At 62.2% G+C, this 16,779-nt stretch overlaps 1 protein-coding gene across 30 annotated transcripts in view; it reads right to left on the bottom strand.

The window, feature by feature from the left end:
• The window catches only part of KIF1A (kinesin family member 1A), an 80,728-nt gene that overhangs the window by 27,996 nt on the left and 35,953 nt on the right, over positions 1 to 16,779 (bottom strand). For 10 of the 30 annotated variants that reach the window (XM_081051999.1, XM_081051978.1, XM_081052004.1 and 7 more), the window contains exons 12-27: positions 16,612 to 16,690; positions 15,625 to 15,767; positions 15,186 to 15,212; positions 13,702 to 13,913; positions 12,767 to 12,846; positions 12,383 to 12,458; positions 10,079 to 10,158; positions 9,635 to 9,741; positions 8,705 to 8,788; positions 8,099 to 8,279; positions 7,852 to 7,924; positions 7,540 to 7,633; positions 6,422 to 6,570; positions 5,931 to 6,109; positions 4,405 to 4,542; positions 3,463 to 3,705 (exon numbers count right to left, since the gene is read on the bottom strand). In XM_081051999.1, coding sequence (XP_080908125.1) covers positions 3,463 to 3,705; positions 4,405 to 4,542; positions 5,931 to 6,109; positions 6,422 to 6,570; positions 7,540 to 7,633; positions 7,852 to 7,924; positions 8,099 to 8,279; positions 8,705 to 8,788; positions 9,635 to 9,741; positions 10,079 to 10,158; positions 12,383 to 12,458; positions 12,767 to 12,846; positions 13,702 to 13,913; positions 15,186 to 15,212; positions 15,625 to 15,767; positions 16,612 to 16,690 — 1,945 coding nt within the window. The remainder of the gene's footprint in view (positions 1 to 3,462; positions 3,706 to 4,404; positions 4,543 to 5,930; positions 6,110 to 6,421; positions 6,571 to 7,539; positions 7,634 to 7,851; positions 7,925 to 8,098; positions 8,280 to 8,704; positions 8,789 to 9,634; positions 9,742 to 10,078; positions 10,159 to 12,382; positions 12,459 to 12,766; positions 12,847 to 13,701; positions 13,914 to 15,185; positions 15,213 to 15,624; positions 15,768 to 16,611; positions 16,691 to 16,779) is intronic. The other 20 variants (XM_081051991.1, XM_081051990.1, XM_081051989.1 and 17 more) reach the window with 5 other exon arrangements.

A 16,779-nucleotide genomic window follows, 5' to 3' on the forward strand; every position in this document is an offset into this window, starting at 1 on the left:
CCTGAGGGGACTTGGGGTGCCAGTCAGACCCCACCCTTGGTGATGTACAAGTACCTTGCCTCATTCCCAGCTCTGCTGCCCAACCCGTTCCAGCCATATGGGCCCCCAGTCCATCCTGGGACACCCCTGTCCACCCATTGAGGCGAGCTGTGGAAGCTGCCAGCAAAAGACAGCTCTGGCTCTGGTCACAAGAGGAAACTGAGGCCCAAAGTGAGAGCCTCGCTGCAGTGAAACAGCATGCAGGAACCAGATGGGGCAGTCTGGGGGACTGTGCCAGCACCGGCCTTGTGATGGGGACACTGGTGGCCTTCACTCTTAGGTACCTGGGTTCCTGGCCAAGGGCCTTTGCTTGAAATTGGGAGTGAGTGAGGGGGCTGCCGTGAAATGAACAAAGCCATGAGGTCCGGAGGGGGAAATGGAGCGAGCCCAGGACTCAGGCTACGGGAAGAGGGCAGACCCTGCTCTGCCCTCCTCGGTTGGGCCCTGTCCAGCCATCCCATGCTGGAGAGAGCTAAGGGTACCAGGACCAGGTAGAAGAGCCCCAAGAAGCTGCAGGGTCCCCGCATCAGCACCCAGCCCTCCAGCCCTCCCCACCCCACAGGGCAGGGCCCTGGGGCAGTATCCACTGCTGCAATCCTGGTGTTTGGAGGGAGATCCTGAGGACACTCCCAGGCATAGACGGGGGAGGCCACAGCCTGCCATCCCCACGTGTGCTCTGCAGGGAACCCACAGGGGGCCATCGGGGGAACAGGGACACCTCCGTCGTGGGCCAGGTGAGGGCACGGTGCCAGGCAGGAGGGTCCTGTATCAGTGCAGCCTCCCCGAGGAGGTTAAGGACAGTCACATCTCCCAGCCAGGAGGGGAGGCAGGATAGGTCCACCGTGCTGGAAGGCTCAGGGGCTGGCTTCCAGCAGGCGGGGCCCAGGGCTCAGGCACCACCGGACTGCCACTCACAGTGGGGCCCTTGTGTCCCCAAGGCTCAGATCAGGCCCCTGGCAGCTCACGTACGGGCCTGCACCCCTGAGCTCACTGGGGGCCAGGAGTGGGACAACTGTTCTTCCCATACCTGAGCGGTAGGTGCGCCCACAGCTCCTGGGTTCTTCTCACATCTCAGCACCTAGACTGGGGTTCTCCTGACCAGTGGCACATCTCAGGCCAGCCGGCCGCCTCCTTCTTTCTTAGGGGTGCACGAAACACAGGTGGAACCCACAGACCTGTCTGGCACTCTGGTGCCAGATGCAGAGAAGGCAAAGGAAGCCGGGCTGGCTCCCATCTCCGAATCCCAGTCTGCTTGGCGATGGTGACAGGCTCATTAGCCTCAGGGAGTTTTGGGGACCAGGAGCCACCGCCCCCAGCAGCAGCACCCAGAGTCCTGGACACTTTCCCATCTCCCACACCCAGGCCCTTCCCTGGGACCTTCCATCCCAGGCAGTCAGCCCCGACCTCCTCTCTGTAGCTCCCCTGCCCCCACATCCTGGCACGTGCGGAGGGGGGTAATTGGGGGAAAGCCCTTCCTCTGCCCCAAGTCACCCAGCACCCTAGACCAGCAGAGGGAGAGGCCTCCTGGACCTGGGGGAGGAGCCCTGGGGTGGGACGTGAAAGGCTCATGCTAGGGGGCCTGTGCACAGAGGTGAGTGCACCTTGAGGCAGGCTGAGGTGCCCCTGGAAAGAGAGGAAGCGGCGCAGGCGGGGAGGAGGCAGTGGTGACTGGAGATGGTGAGGTGCAAGACGCATGCTGGCTAGGAAAGCCTTTCCCAGGGTAGACAACAGTAGGCACCCCGATTTCGCATAAGCTTTGGAGAGGGAGCCGGCAGCTACCAGAAGGATGAAAGAAAACCAAAGACGGGTCCTTCTGAAGGCCCGGGCCTGCACAGCTGCTGCGGGAGAAGCAGTTCTTGCCAAACCAAAAAGATCAGAGGGTTCCAGTGGAAGCCCTTCGCAGACCTCCCGCTCGCACGAGGGGCCGGCCTCTCACTGGCGACCTGGCTTTGCTTTGGTTGTATTGTAACAGCTCAGATTCACAGACGGAAAAAGTGTCGGAAGGACCCAGCTCTTTCCAGCTGAGACTGCAAAAACCCACAGCCCATTTCTCCCAGGGTCCTGGCTCCCCTGCACCCTGACCCCACGCCTACCTGTCACTGGAGAGCCTCCTGGGACCAGCAGGCCAGGCCCTAGTAGCCAGGCTTTATGAGAGGCCTGTGTGGAGCTGGCCTGACGTTACTACAAGCCCTCGGACCCAGCTTTTCCCAGGGGAGCTCGGCCCAGGATGTCTGGAAGGGAGAGAGCCACACGTTTTTATCCCGCAGGCCAGCCTGTCACACTCAGGGAACACAGAAATCAGAATAAATGCAGGACATCTGCCCTGCTTCCTTCCAAGAGGAACGCTTCCAAGAGGGGCTTTTACCCAAAGACTCCCAGTGTGCACCCCACTATCTGGGGCCGCCTCAGCTTGCAGCTTGCAGTCCTGGTGCTCCAAAGTCAAGATGCCAAAAATTTCCATCAGCCTAGCCCAAGGAAGCCAACTCCGGAAAGGTTGCTATTAAAACTATCTCACCCCTTTTACATTCTTCACGATGTAACTTCAGCTGTTTCATGAGCTGCATTTCCTTCTACCACAGTAGCTTTCTAGATCTTTCTTTCCCCAGTCATGCTTCCCTTCCATAATAATAACAAATGTGAATGGCAGCTATATTTGCCCAATCTGCTGGCAGGGTCTCGGCTTCCCCAGGCCTCTGCTCCATTTCCTGACCTTGGCTTCTCTTATTCATCCCAGAACAATAATGAGCACTTCCTGGGAGGGCACAGGGCCACATGTGTCTGTCCTTTGCCATGCTGGCCAGGGAGGTCCGAAGGACGAAGAGTCCTCACCTTCAGACAGAGACAGGTTCAGAGCGAAGTGGGGTCCACCGGGCCCCACGCTTCCAAGGGGGGCCCTTCCACTGCCCGCTCCAGCCCTTCTTCCCCTGCCCTGCGGGACGACCTCCTCCAAGCCTGCTCCTTTTCCCACAGGAAGGAAAGAGGTGCAGAGGTCTCCATCTCTTCAGGAAAAGTGGGGGAGGCGCCTGAGCGGGTGGAGAGTCTGAACCCCAGGACCACAGGACCTTGGGGGCGGCCTGCTCCTCCTTCTTTTCCAAATGTCCCCTGAGGGGCCCTGCACAAGGACTCTCCCTGGGTTCCAGCGGCCACTTCCCAGGTTCTAGGGCCTCTGCAGCACAGTGCCACCTGCATGGAGCTGGTGGCCATGGCTATGTACCTGCCTCTTCTATAACTAGGACCCCAACGGTCCCCTGTCTCCAGGACAGCCAAGAGCCCTCACGCTCCCCAAAACCCCTTGGAAGGCCAGCCCCCCAGCTGCCCGGGCTCTGGGGCCACACCCTGACGGTCAAATTTGCCCGCAGCAGTGCTCCTGTGCCAAAGAGCTGGCTCCTTCCTTCCCAGCATGCTGTCCTCCACCTCACCAACCTTCCTACTAAACTGAACAGGGGGGGCCGGTCGTAAAACGGGTCCCGGCCGTCGCACAGCGCGTGCTCTGGAAACACGTCGTCCTCCAGGTACTCCTCCTCCGCCCCCACGCTCTGCTCCTCCGCAGGCTCCGTGGTGTCAGAGTCCGGGCTCGAGAAGGTGGGGGAGGGGGTGAGAGCAGCCATGCGCTCGCTCATGCATGTGTTGAGAAGAGGGTAGCTGTTGCAGCCAGAGATGGCTGAACTGAGGTTATGCGACAAGACAGACAGAAGTTAACACCAGCTTCTCACAGGGACGGGCGGGGTGGGGGCTTCTGTTTAAAACCAAGTCCAAACACAACCACCAAGAACGCTGCCTTCAAAGACAAGAGAACTGAAAGTGCATCCCATCCCGGGCTTAGAAGGAAACTGCATGTGTGGTCAGCGGAAGGCTCTGGAAGGTTCTGGAGGCACCGGCAGTGTCAGTGTGACCCTGGCCCCGTGTGGCTAAGGTTGTGTGAGGACCTCGTGAGCTTGGCCACGTTGAGGCCTCAGAACTCGTCGCGTCCTGTGGGCTGCAGGGCTGGGCACAGACCCCGACCAGGAGACCGGGAAAGGAGGCATGGGACACCGAGGCTCCGGGGTGACACGGTCCTGTGTCACCAGGTGATCCAGAAAGTCTGACTGAGCCTCACATATTCACACATATGGACATGTGTGACCTGGCGGCCACGCCCCACAGTGGCTGGGGTGGCCATGACGAGATCCTTCTGCGGTTCCTTAAATAAGGGCCCATGCTGTGTGAGGAGGAGGGGCTGGGGGACCTCAGACCAGGAAGGGTGAGGGCAGAGGAGTAGGCGCGGGGTCAGGGCCCAGCCGGGAGTCCCGCCTTGGGAGGAGGCCTGCTCCTGCCCCTACTGCTCATTCTCTCTCTCTCAGCCCAGGGAGGAAGGGAGGTGCCCACCTGCCCACCAGCCGGAACCAGGGAAAGCGGTCGTAGAACGGGTCTCCACCGGTCACCACATTGTCACAGTCCTCGATGACGCTGGAGGGCACCTCCGCCGCCCGGTCGTACATCTCCCGCATCAGGTCCAGGCGCTGCCTGTAGGGGGTGCGGGGAGCACAGTGGGCTGGGGGAGTGGCTGTGAGGCGTAGCTCCAGGGACAGGGGTTCCCGCCACCTCATCCTGCTCTGCGCTGTCTGAGGCCTACGCTGGTTTGCTGACAGACCCTCTGTGGTCCTGAAATCGGTCAACCGAGAGCAAGGGACTGCCAAGTAAAGGTATGAGTTCACCATTAAACTCCTCCCAACTCCGGCCAGGTGACAGCAGTGTGATTGAAGCAGGCAGGATGGGCCTGGAACCAGCGACAGGGACGGAACCTGAGAGGCGGGCAGAGAAGGGGGAGAGAACCCCAACTGCAGCTGGTGCGGGGAGCTCAGGCGCTCAGGGTGGGAATTGTGTCACAGAGCCCAAGACACTCAAGGAGTGAGGGGCAAATTGGTGAGAGGATATAGAAAGTGATATTTTAAAAATTATTACCCCAGGAAAACCAACAAGTTGAGGAAAAAAGGAAATGCAGTCATTTCCCTGCAGGGCTCAGAGTAACATGAATGACAGGGAGAGTGAACATTCGTCCTTCCAAGTGTCAGACTGCAGCACCAGCGGGGGGGAGTGAGTGTGAGTGCTCATGAATGTATGAGTGCATGTCCACCACTGCGTGTGTGAGCGTGAGTGTGGGTGAATGAGCCACAGGGCGGTGTGTGAGTCCACGGGTGTGTGAGACTAAATGTGAGTGTGTGCCAGTGTGCGACTCTAATCATATTTTCATTCTCTTTGTGCTATGATGTTTTGACTTCTTGGGGGTCTTGCTGGCTGGGGACAGAGGGCCCACCCAGGGGCAGCCAATTCCTAGAGACAGTAAACATTTTGTGGGGGAGTTGTACACACACACTAACCCCCAGCCACCCCTTTAGCTGGCTCACACACACAGCCAGTGCCCCCTGCCCTCAGTTACCCCAGGACCAGGTACCAGGCAACTAGGGCAGCCCTGTGCCCCAAAGCACGCCAATGATTCTAACTTGCCTGTCCTGGCCATCCACCCACCCACCGGGCCTGGGAAAACCTCAGTAGAGGTCATGGCCAAGGCGCCCCCTCGCTGCCTTCTGCCTCCTGCCTCCCTGTGCTCCCTGGACCCTGTGTGTGGGCCTTCCGCTTTCTGGGTACTGTAAGTGACATTAAACTTTTCTTCAATGGCATTGACCTGTCATGTCTCATCCCGTCACCTTTATAAATTAAAGGACGAGCACATGTCAGAATGAGCGTGGAGGACCATGGAGATGGACCCGTAGAAAAGACACCTCTCACGGGACAGCAGCAACTCCCCACTGTCTTCCGAGCCACCCCAGGCGGCCCTCTCCCTGCCCATCTTGCCCTCCTTCCTGCAGCACCCGTCACCTGCCCTCCTGCACAGAAACTGAACGTCACCCCACCTGAGTTTCTCCAGCGTCCAGTAGTGGGTGGCCCCGTTCTTCTGGTCCTGGACCTCCACAGCCACGATGGTACGGGGGAAGGGGCGCATCTCTCGGTCTTTGGCAGCCTCTGGGGGCAGCAGGTCTGGTGGCAGTGGGGAGTAGAGCGTGTCCGTGAGGAGGACAAATTGGAACTGGACCTGTGACAGGCAGAAGATGCCCACCCATCAGCCCCTTGGTGGGTGGGAGCCAGGTCCCCTAAAGGACTGCCTTCCCACCTCCTGAGACGTTGGCTGCATGCTGGGACCTTCCAACCAGCCACCAGCCTATGCGTTGAGCAGGGAGGGCGTGTGTCCATGTCAGTCCATCCCAGCTCCCCTTTCCACTGCCCACCATCCTAGGAGCCCAGGCCAGGCGGGCGGCTCCACCCTCCCCAGTGCCAAGTTCCACTGTAAGCAGGTGTGGTGACCCCTCCCTCTGAGGCAGGTGGGTGTCAGGCGGGTGGCGCCCACCTTCTTCTTTAGCTCCACGCTGATAGCGTTGGCCTCCTTAAGGAAGATGGCATTGCCCCACAGCTGGTCCCGCAGTGACGTGAACTGGTACCACTTCCACTTCCGGAAGGCCCACAGCGCCAGCTCACACTCCCTCTCCGTCCATGGGACTGTGGGGAGAGGCCAAGTCGTCACCAAGGAAACAGGGTGACACCCCCACTCTGGACCTGGGCTGGGGGCTCTGTGTTTGGGTCCGCAATCCCACACTAACTGTTCTGGGTGCTCGGAAAGAAGGAAACCGGCAGAAAGACCTGAGACCGGAAGTCATGTGACATGAAAGGCTCCGTGTGCCCCAAAGAGGTCAGTGTCATGAGAGTCGGGCTGAGGCTCCATGAGGGTGGAGGGGGGGTCAGCAGCGAAATGACAGCCACACCACTATGTGGGAGCACCCACGGGACAGGAGGTAGGAAGCCAGGCTGGGGCTGCCCCGCATGGCCTCTCCCTGCTCACATGCTCTCTGTCCCCCAGGAAGGGCTTGTCTCTGCTCCCAGCATCTCCTCCTACCCACAGGCCTCCCACCCTGTGGGGCCTGAAGAATCCTCCTTGGGTAGGTGAGTCCAGACAAGGGGAGACCAAGGTCACGTTAGCACAAAGGTGCATACCAGATGCCAGGCTGGAGGTGAGCCCCACAGCCACCTTTGGGCCCCATAATAGCATGAGGTCAGTAGTGGGCCCCCCCAGCAAATGCTAGCAAAGGGAATCCCGAGGTGAGAGGAGAGTGACCTTGTCCTGGGGAAGCACCAGACCCCCACGCCCCACAGGCAGGGCACCTGTGTGAGCCCTCACTCACTCCTTCTTCTCCACGGTCCAGGCTGCTCTCGCCAGGACCCGTGTGTGTGCGCGCACATGTGTGTGCACGTGTGTGGGGTGTGTGTGTGTGTGTGTGTGTGGATGCTTTCCTGCTGCTGCTCAGACTCCACGAATCCTGCCTTCCAGGGACAAGGAGCCCTCTCCCGAGGGACAAGAGGAGACCCCCACCGGACAGCTGACCTCCAGGGAGCGGCCTGGGGGCTGCATCCTGTCAGACCCCTCCCAGCCCGAGGCCCAAGCCTGCCCACTGCCCCCTGGGGAGCCCGCACCTTCGTCCTCTGGCTCTTCGTCCTCGTCGTTCGTCTCTGGGAAGCATCTGGAGTCCATCTGCTTCTGCAGGGCCTCCAGCTTGCTCTCGTAATCCTGGCACAGAAGCAGGAAGCGTGGTTCCAGCTAGACCCCAGGCCCCTGCGCAGCCCTCCTGCCGGGGCTGTCGCGTGCTGGGCCCCAGGACCGCCCAGTGCACCTGGGCGGGGTCCCACCACAGCAGTGGCTCTGGGCCGCTGAGGGTCCAGCTGGGAAAACGGACCCTGGCTCCCCCCACCCAGCCCTGGGGGCCACCCTGGGGGAGCCGCCCTCACCAGCCTCTGCTGCTCCAGCAGGTAGGTGGCTTCTTCCCGCTCCCGGCGGTACTGGTCCTCCAGCTCCTGGAGCCTGCAACAGCGGAGGGGGTGATGCCGCTGGGGTGGACACAGGGTGGACGTGATGCAGGGTGCACACGATGTAGGGGTGGGTGAAACTGCGTGGACTAGGACAGGATGCGATGGTGGGGGGCAGTGTGGGGGCGGTGATGCTGCAGGGGTGCGGGCAGCCCACCGCCGGCCTCACCTCTGCTCCATCTCCTGCTTCATATCGATGCCCTGCTTCTCCAGCAGCTCGCGCTGGGCGAAGGCCCAGTCCACGGGCTCCGCAGGTGTCTCGGCACAGGGCGTGCGCTCGCGCTCCTGCCGGGCCTGCTCGGGGTGGTTGAACCGGAACACGTGGCTCTTGCCCATGATGATGCGGTTCCCTGGGGGAGGGAGGCCGTACTTGGAGGGCTGCAGCCTCAAGGGGTGAGGAGGGCCAAAGGGCAGAACAGGCCCCTCCTGGAACTGAGCTCCCAGTATCGCCCACCCCAGGAGCCACCCCACAGGGTCCTCGGCGCGGGGTGCCCTGCCCCTTGACCCTCACCAGGCAGGCCACCTCTCCCTTGACTAGGACCTGAACTGGCCTCCTCACTCCCCCAAATCTGCCCTTCGGCCCCTCCCCTTTCAGCAGCTGGTGATGTTTACAAAGCACTGCCCTCTCTGTGGCCCTGCCATGGGCAAGCAGGGGAGAAGGAACAGGAACAGGGTCTGTGACCCATCCTCTCCCGTCCTCCCACGGGCCCACAGCCCTGAGAGCAGGCGGGGGCCCCCTGCAGGGGTGGGCCAGGGGCCTCCCACCCGGCTGTACCTGACCGCAGGATGCTGGGCTCCGTGACTTTCTTGCCGTTGACGTAAGTGTCTGCCCCTTCACAGGGCTCCAGGGTCACCACGGCTGCAGGTAGATAGTGGGGTCAGAGAGGACGACTGGGAGAGGCTGTCATCATGGGTGCCACACCCTGTTTACCTGCAGGGCTCCTCTCACCTCACCACCCAGGTGTGGCCCCCACCACCCTCTTTCCTTCCTGCTAGCCACAAAGCCTGACTGCCAGTGGCACCTTGTTTGGACCTCAGAGAAGCCGGAAAGGGTAGCACCCCGATTAACAGATGAGGAGAGTAGTGCCCGAGTCAGAGAGTCGGGAGGCCGTGTTGGCTCACCACCAGCCCTATCAGGGTCTCCAGGTGGGCATGGATGGGAATGGGGGTGCCACATCCCTGGGAGGGCCCTATGCCCACCCAGCCAGGGAGGGCACCCATTCAGGGAGGGCAGGCTTTGGGCACAGAGCATCTGGGAGAACCAACATCCCCAGCACCGCCTAGCGCCACCCCCTGAGGTGTTCGTCACACGGTGGGGTTCCGTCACCAGCCCAGAGGCTGGAGATCACCTGACCTGAGCTGGGGAGCAGTGGGCACTGTAATGATACTCAATATAGCAGGTGGTACCCCCGACAGTCACACCCAGACGGGCGTGGGGGCCAGGTGCGCAGGCACAGATGGCTGCTGCACAGCCAGTGGGCAAGTGCGATCCCAAAATATTTCTCCACCCTCGATCTGACTCATTTCGTGGCTCACTGTCCTCCACCCAAGAACACCCCCAAACTGTCCCCGTCCCCAGCCCAGCCCAGCCACCAAAGCCCCTTTCTAAAGCAGGGATTCCTGGGACTGACTGGGAGCCGGAAGGTGGCAAGCTGGCCTGGGGCTGACACTCAGCAGCACCGGGGACGGGGGGAGGGGGCAATACCTTCGCTGCACCCCCGGGAGTCACTCCGGAAGACGCAATGCTCCTCCTTGATGAAGTGCCCACTCAGGACGATGTCCTGCCGTCTCTCTGCATCCTCCCGGCCCACTCTGCAGTGGGGAGGGGCGTCGTCAGCAACGGCCAGACCCAGGGTGCCCATGAGGCCACCCACTGGCCCCCAACCTGGGCCTCCAAGGACACCCAGCCAGGCTCTTATGGGAAAGGCCCAAGGTGCACAGGAGTGGGGCACAGAGGACGCCCCCACATGCAGTGGTCCTGGGAGAGCCACATGGCCCAGCGGCAAGCAGCATCACCTCCAGCAATGGGCAGACGGCGACCCCACCCCAACTGGCCCCCACCCACCCTGGTAGGCCCCCACCTGGTGAGGCCCCAGCCCATCTGGTGGGCCCCCCGCCTGGTGAGCCCCCCGCCTAGTGAGCCCCCTACCTGGTGAGCCCATCCTTAATGTAGTAGAGGAGGCACTCAGACATCAGCGGGTCCTCATTCAGGTTGACAAGATGCGGGGTCTGAGGGAGACAGAAGGGTCACCTCTCCTGCAGGGAGCAGGGGTCCCGCACTGGCTGTCTGCCTGACCTCTGCCCCCAGTGCCAGACCACCACCAGTCCCAGGCCTGGCTTCACAGGGGAACCAGTGTCCTCCCGGCCTGGCAGGGAGGACAGGAGATGTGAAGGAAAAGTCTCCCTGAGGAAGAACTTTGGACAGGAACCCCAGAGTCTTGGGGGGACAGCCAGGCGGCAGGCTGGGTGGGGGCCTGACCTTGACAGTCAGAGGGAGCTGGGAGGGGTTGAGGACTCAGAGGGGTGCCTGGAGCTGTGGTGGGCCCTTGAACGTGCAGGGTGCAGGCCAGGTCCCAGCACCGGCCCTGTACCCGTGGTGTACCCTCAAAGTCCTGGGCACCCAGGGGTGAGGGCTCCAGTGGGTCCTTGAGCCAAGGATTACATTACTGGCTAGGGAGGCCTTGGGCCCTGGGGACTGGGAGCAGAGAGGCTGTGAAAGACCCCACCCAGGTTGGACCCCTATACCTCTCCTGTCCCTGGTCTAGAAAAACATGGCCCAAGGCCAAGGTGACCACTTCCTGCCAGCCATACCTGTCTAAGCACTGCCCTGGGTTCCCTGCCCACCTTGTCCCAGCGTAGCCACTGCAGGCTCTGCCAACTGGGGCCTGAACATCCCATCTCCACTTCCTTCACTGCTCTAACCCCAGGGTCTCTCTGGACCCCAACACTCCCTCAGCTCAGGAACACCACCCACATTGTGCTGGGCAAGGGTCCTGCAACATGGCAGAGGCTGGACTGCTTCCTCAGTTTCCCACCTAGAACCTTGGGGCAAGCCACCCCCACCCAGAGCTGTAAGCCCTGCGAAGCCCACCAACACACCTGTGCAGGATTGTGAAGACCCGGCCATCAGACTCCAGGACAAACCATGCCCAGCCACCCCAGCCCCTGAGCAGGAGCGTGTGGAAGGGATGTGCTGGCCCTGCTGGGCTGAGGTGGGGGACTCGGCTAAGCCATGTGATTCCCCAGAGTCCCAGGAATGCTGTGGTTCTCAGGAGGCGTCCCTGGTGGTCCCCAGGGAGTCCCCCCACGCCTGGGCCAGCCTCAGGGCCACCACTGAAGACAGAACGGCAGGGTGCCCAGCATTCCAAGGTGTCTGAACCCACACACAGCTCCACACGGCAGCCTGGGGTGCCCCACCCCTTCAGGAAAAGGCAAGGTCTGAAATAGCCGAGGAGCAACCCACTCCAGATGACACAACCAAGGCCTCTCCGGAAGGGATGTGAAATACGACCCATCAGGGCACCACCACCTGCTCCCCACTCTGCCCCAGGTCCCCCCAGCACCCCTCCCTCCTGCCTCAGGGCCTCAGCACTCACTGCCCCCAGCATGGGGTGCATGGGGACAGAATCCTGAGGAGCCTGGCCCTGTCCCCAGAGAGCCCACTGCACCAGCACCCTGTGCCCCTCTTCCCTTGGGGCCCCCAATGGCCCAGTGGGAACTCCACGTGGTACGGGGAGAAAAGCTGGCCCCAGGGGGGCTGTTCTGAGGGGCAGGCCAGGCACTTCCTCAGCAACAAGGTGGCAGGGCCTGGAGCCCCACTGCTACTGCCTCCGGGGGGCTTCCTGGCTTAGAGCTCAGCTCCTACTGGCTCTAAGTGTCTGGCAATCTTTGGGGTGGGGGACCTGGGTCCTAGGACCAGAGAGACTTTTACCCACATGCTCACGCTATGGCCCATCCGAGTTCCTGACTAGAGGGCGCGCTCTGCTCCATTGGAGGGACCCTAGCTGACAGACTCCCAAGGCCCTCCCTAGGGCTGGATCCGGTGTGTGTGCCAGGCTTGCGTGGGAGAAGGGGGGCCTGCTGAGACAGCGAGACCCCACTCTGGCTAAGCTCCAGGAGGACAGCTGGCTCCAGGTCAGGTCCAGCCCCACATGTATCAGGTCTCCAGCCTGAGCGTGGCTCCCAGTGTCACCCTGACCTAGAGGGGCCCAGTCCACTCCTCAGGCAGCTAAGTGACCCTCCCGCTGTCCCAAGGCCATGGGGCTGCCTGCCATGAGGTGGTGGGGCTGGGTCCTGTAGGCAGGGAGGGCCTGGCTGTGGTAAACGTGGCCCCCAGTGCCTGGACCCCCTGCCCTACTCCTCTTCCCCCCAGAGGAATGCGCCCCTGAGAAGGGCAGGTCGCCCATCCATGTCCAAGCCGGGGCAGCCCCACAGAACCGGGCCTAACTCCTACCTTTTTGGGAGAGAACACACCCAGGGTGCCGCCGTCCTCCCTCATGGCCACGCCCATCTCGGCCAGCAGCGCTTCTCTGGGAGGACAGAGCAAAACTGGGGTCAGCTCGAGCCCTAAGAGGCCACTTCATCCACAAATAACCAACTGAGTGACCGGGAGCCAGTGGGGCTCTGCCACAGGCCTGTGGGCAGCAGCCATCCAGTGACCCATCTGGTTAGTGAGTTGAGGTATCTGCTTGGAGGGCTTGAGCACCTGATGAGGGATCAGGCCAATAGGGCTGGCGGCACAGTGACATGAGGTGGGGTCACTGGGTGAAGGGGACGTGTCTGTCGGGAGCCCAGGGCTGGAGCGCAGGGCTGTGCTGCTCCCACCCCTGCCGCCCACCTTTCCATCCGGATGGCTTCCGTCCGCCGCAGCTTCTCCTCCCAGGTTTCGTTCAGCTCAGCTATGATTTTCTCCGTCTCCTGCGGGGCGAGACCAAGCAGAAGAGGTCAGGCCTGGGGCAGAGAGTGGACAGAGGCCTGGGGGCCAGGCAGAGGGGACACGAGCCATTCTGCAAGGCACCAAGACCCCAGGCCCCCGGTCTGTCCTGGCAGCGCGATGTCTGAAGGATCAAGGGCTGCAGGGTGCGTGTGTTTTCAGAACCACCTGTCTTTCCTGAGGATGTCACCCAGAGAACGCAGGGGAAAGGCGAACTACCCCAGGAAGGAGAGAAACAGACCTACATGGAGACATCAGGCTGGTTCTGAAGCACAGACGTCCATGGACACTTCACCGTTTCCTCCAGCCCCACAGCAGGTGGGCCCCGCACCCCAGGTGGGCTCTAGGCTCCAGGGTCCCCTCCCCGCCGCGCCTCACCCCTGCCTCAGGTCCGGCCTCTGTGCCTTTGAATCCTCAACCCCCTCAGTCTCCAAGGTCTGGGTTCACCTTGTACCCGGAACATTGAATGAAAACCCTAAAACTAGCGGGCACATTGCTGGGGGTCAGGGAGTGACCATGGGCCCAAGGGGGCCAGTGGGTGAATAGTCATGAGCATAGGACACTTGGGAGGGGTACAGAGCCCCTAGGATACCCGTCTGCCCTGGCCAGTAAATGGGGGCCCCGCGGTGCTGACCAGAGAGTGGTGACAAGTGTGGAGGGAGTGCTGGGGGCACCGCAGGCTCACTGTGCCTCCAGCCAGCCCCACTTCCTGCCTTTGAGAACAGGGCTTGGCTGACCCTGGGCCCAGAGGGTACAGGGCAGGGCCGGGCCCTGACCCCCACCTCGCCAAGCTCACCCCGTTTCCTGGGGTCTGGCATCCCACCTGGCCCTGCCCTCACCTTCAGCCTTTCGATGGCCTCCTCACTGCCTGGGGCAAATAAGAGGCGCTCGTGCAAGCTGGACACGGAGGCGGCACGGCTGGACAGGGCCGAGAGTGAGGATGAGGGGCTCATGCCCACCAGGGCGTTGGTCACTGTGGAGAGATTGTCAGGGGCTTCACTCAACTCTGCCCCGCCACGGTTACAGTTATTGTTCTCAAGGTCAGACACATCTACGGAGGAAGGGAGGGAGGGGGGGCAGACAGACGGGAGGGAGAGAAGAGAGACACAAGTTGGGAGAAAGCCAAAGGTGGGTGAAGAGAAGGCAGGAAGCAAGCCACGAGCACAGCTGCCAGGCGCCGGACCAGCGCATGCAGGGCCGCCTGCTGCCCCATGATGGGAACTGGTCCCGGCTCCATGCCCCCTGCCCACAGTAGCACGGCAATGCCAGGCCCCTGGGCACCCCTCATCCACTCCCCTGCCTTGGGCCTGGGCCTCTCCCTCTCTCTCTCCCTGCACTTGCATAGAAACCCACCCCTCCCAGGCTGCCTTGTAGCCTCTGCATCTGAGCTGCCTGAGGTCCAGGGTGCCCTCTGCCCCCCACCTTCCCTGCACTTCCCTCCCTGTCTACCACCTTCGCTGTCACTGCGCAGTGGCCCCCCTGCACCTGGGCCCTGATACTTAACCTCCTGTGCTCTGCTGGGGGCACCCGCCTCGCCTGGCCTACCATGCACTCCCAAGGTGCGGGGTTGGGCTGCGCTAACTGTCCAACCCCCCAGGAGAAAACTGGAGGAGGGGTGGACTGTGGAACCCCCCAGGGAGCCCTTACACCTGCAGCCCCAAGAGATTGCTCTGAGCCCGGGGTCTCCTGACACTGGGGCACCCAGGGAGCCCCCAACTGCCCAAAGGCCCCGTGGGGTGGGAGGTGCCGGCCCTCCTGGCAGAAGCCAGAGTGGTGGCAAAGGGCCAGCATGGGGTACAGAGGGAGCCAAGGGCCCCGCAGCCTTAGGGGTCAGGGAGGCACTGACTGTCCCCTGTCCCAGAAGCCAGGCCCAAGGCCAGAAGGAGACACAGGCTGGGAGGACGTGGGGGCATTCAGACTCCTGGCATTTCCAGAGGGAGTGGTCTTGGGATGTGTGGCCACAGGGAGGCCAGGACGGACCTGGCCTTCCAGCACTGACACTGGGAGCCTCCCGGCCTCTGGAAGCCCACGGGGGTCAGAGAGCCTCAGCTCGGTCCCTTTTAGCCTGAGAAAGCCTTGGCTGCCCCTTGCCTTGCGGGTGCCTCAGTTTCCCATATAGACATGGGGATGTGGCCCCAAATCTACCAGGAGAGTGCCTTTGAGCAAGAAGGCTGCTGTCTCAGACTCTACAGAGGGGAAAGGCAGAGGAGAGTGCACACAGCCCTCCCACCGGCCCTGGCCGCACCCCGTCTGCCTGCGCCGCCCTACACCCCGCGGGCAGGACGAAGCAGGGGTGCACACAGAGCGGCAAGGGGATACACACATTTGGGTCCTCCGGGCACAGTGTTGGCTAAGGGGGAGGGAAGGTGTGGGTGAGGGAGGAGAGACAGAGAAACAGAAGAACAGGTTTGTCTCCGCAGGGTCTCAGGCCAGGCATCAGGCAGGTGGCTGTGGGCTTCAGCGGGACACAGGGACCACCACGACCCCAGCACCTGGGGCATGCCAACGTGGCTCCCGGGGAAAGCATCTCTGGCCTGCTCGGGCCAGCACCAAACCCAAACCATGGAGTGCGCCCAGAACCCCACCCTCTCACCCAGGGTGGCTCTGCCCAGGGACCAAGCAGGGGCTGCGGCTGTGGTGGCCGCCTGACCCACCCCATCCCGGTGGTGGCCCCAGGAGGGCGGCCAGGCTGGCCCAAGGGTTCCCTGGGGACCCGAGCCCGGCCACCCTGCCCAGGATGGCAGGCGGACGTAGACACTCACTGTCGGTGATGTCCCCCAGACCCTGTGCGTACAGCAGGTCCCGCAGCCGGGTCACCTCATCCTTCAGCTCGCGGATCAGCTTGTTGTTGGGGTCCTCGTTGATGATGGCGTTACAGCGGATCTGCTTGGCCCGGTCGGCATACCTGGGCAGCAAAGGGCGCTGTGGGCTGTGCCCATGCCCAGCAGACCCAAGGGGTGGAGGTGCACAGCAGGGGAGGCCTGGGGGCTTTGTCGTAGCAAGGAGTCACCCCCACTGGGGTCACCAGGGCCACTGGCCAGAGACCTACAGGTGGGGTCATACGGCCCCAGCTCAGCCGCTGGGGGAAGCCGAGGCCCTGGGAGAAGGGAAGGTGTAGCATCTTCTCCCTGTAGTGAGGCCTTTGCACCTGGGCCTGCGGCCCCAGGGTGGAGGGAGAAATGGGGGAGGGCTGAGAACGTCCACATGTATGTGTGTGTCCAAGTCCATAGCTCACACAGCAAATGCCCACGCAGTTACAGATGAGTGTGTGTCCCTACATGGGGACCCACGTCCTTCTTTCTCTTTATTACCAGTGGTGCTTGGCCAAGAAGCCAGACATGCTGACTCGGATGGACTCGGCCCAGGCTCCCATCCCCGGACACCCACCCTGCAGCCAGAGGGATGTTTAGGACACACCTGCACCTCTTCACTAATTAAAGACCCTGGGGCTCCCATGGCCAACAGATGGGTGCAAACTGCTCAGCCTACAAGCACAGCTCTCCCGGTCTTGTGCTGCAGGGGCCCCGGGCTGCTCACAGCCCCAAAGTGCATCCTGATGGGTGATGGGAATGGAACAGGGCCCATGAAGACCCAGGCACTTCCGACAGCCACTGGAGCCTCCAGAAGTCACAGATGAGACGGTCTCCCCAAGAGGCACCCCCCTTGCAGGTGTTCCTGACTCGGGCAGGGAGGGACCACTCCTACCCAAGCCAGGTGGGGCACAGGGCCCACCTCCGTCAAGGACACACCTCAGGGTGCTCAGGGTCTCGTCGTAGTTGATGTCCGCGGGGCTCAGGGCTGCCACCATTGCTGTCCTCGAGTTCCCACCTGTGAGAAGAGGCCGTGCTGGAAGGAGCGCGGAGCCAACTGCCATGCCCTCTCCACTCTGTCCCCTCCTACATTTATAGCTGGAGACG

The sequence above is a fragment of the Rhinolophus hipposideros genome (genome assembly GCF_964194185.1).
Source record: "Rhinolophus hipposideros genome assembly, chromosome: 6".
In the NCBI taxonomy this organism is placed as follows: domain Eukaryota; kingdom Metazoa; phylum Chordata; class Mammalia; order Chiroptera; family Rhinolophidae; genus Rhinolophus; species Rhinolophus hipposideros.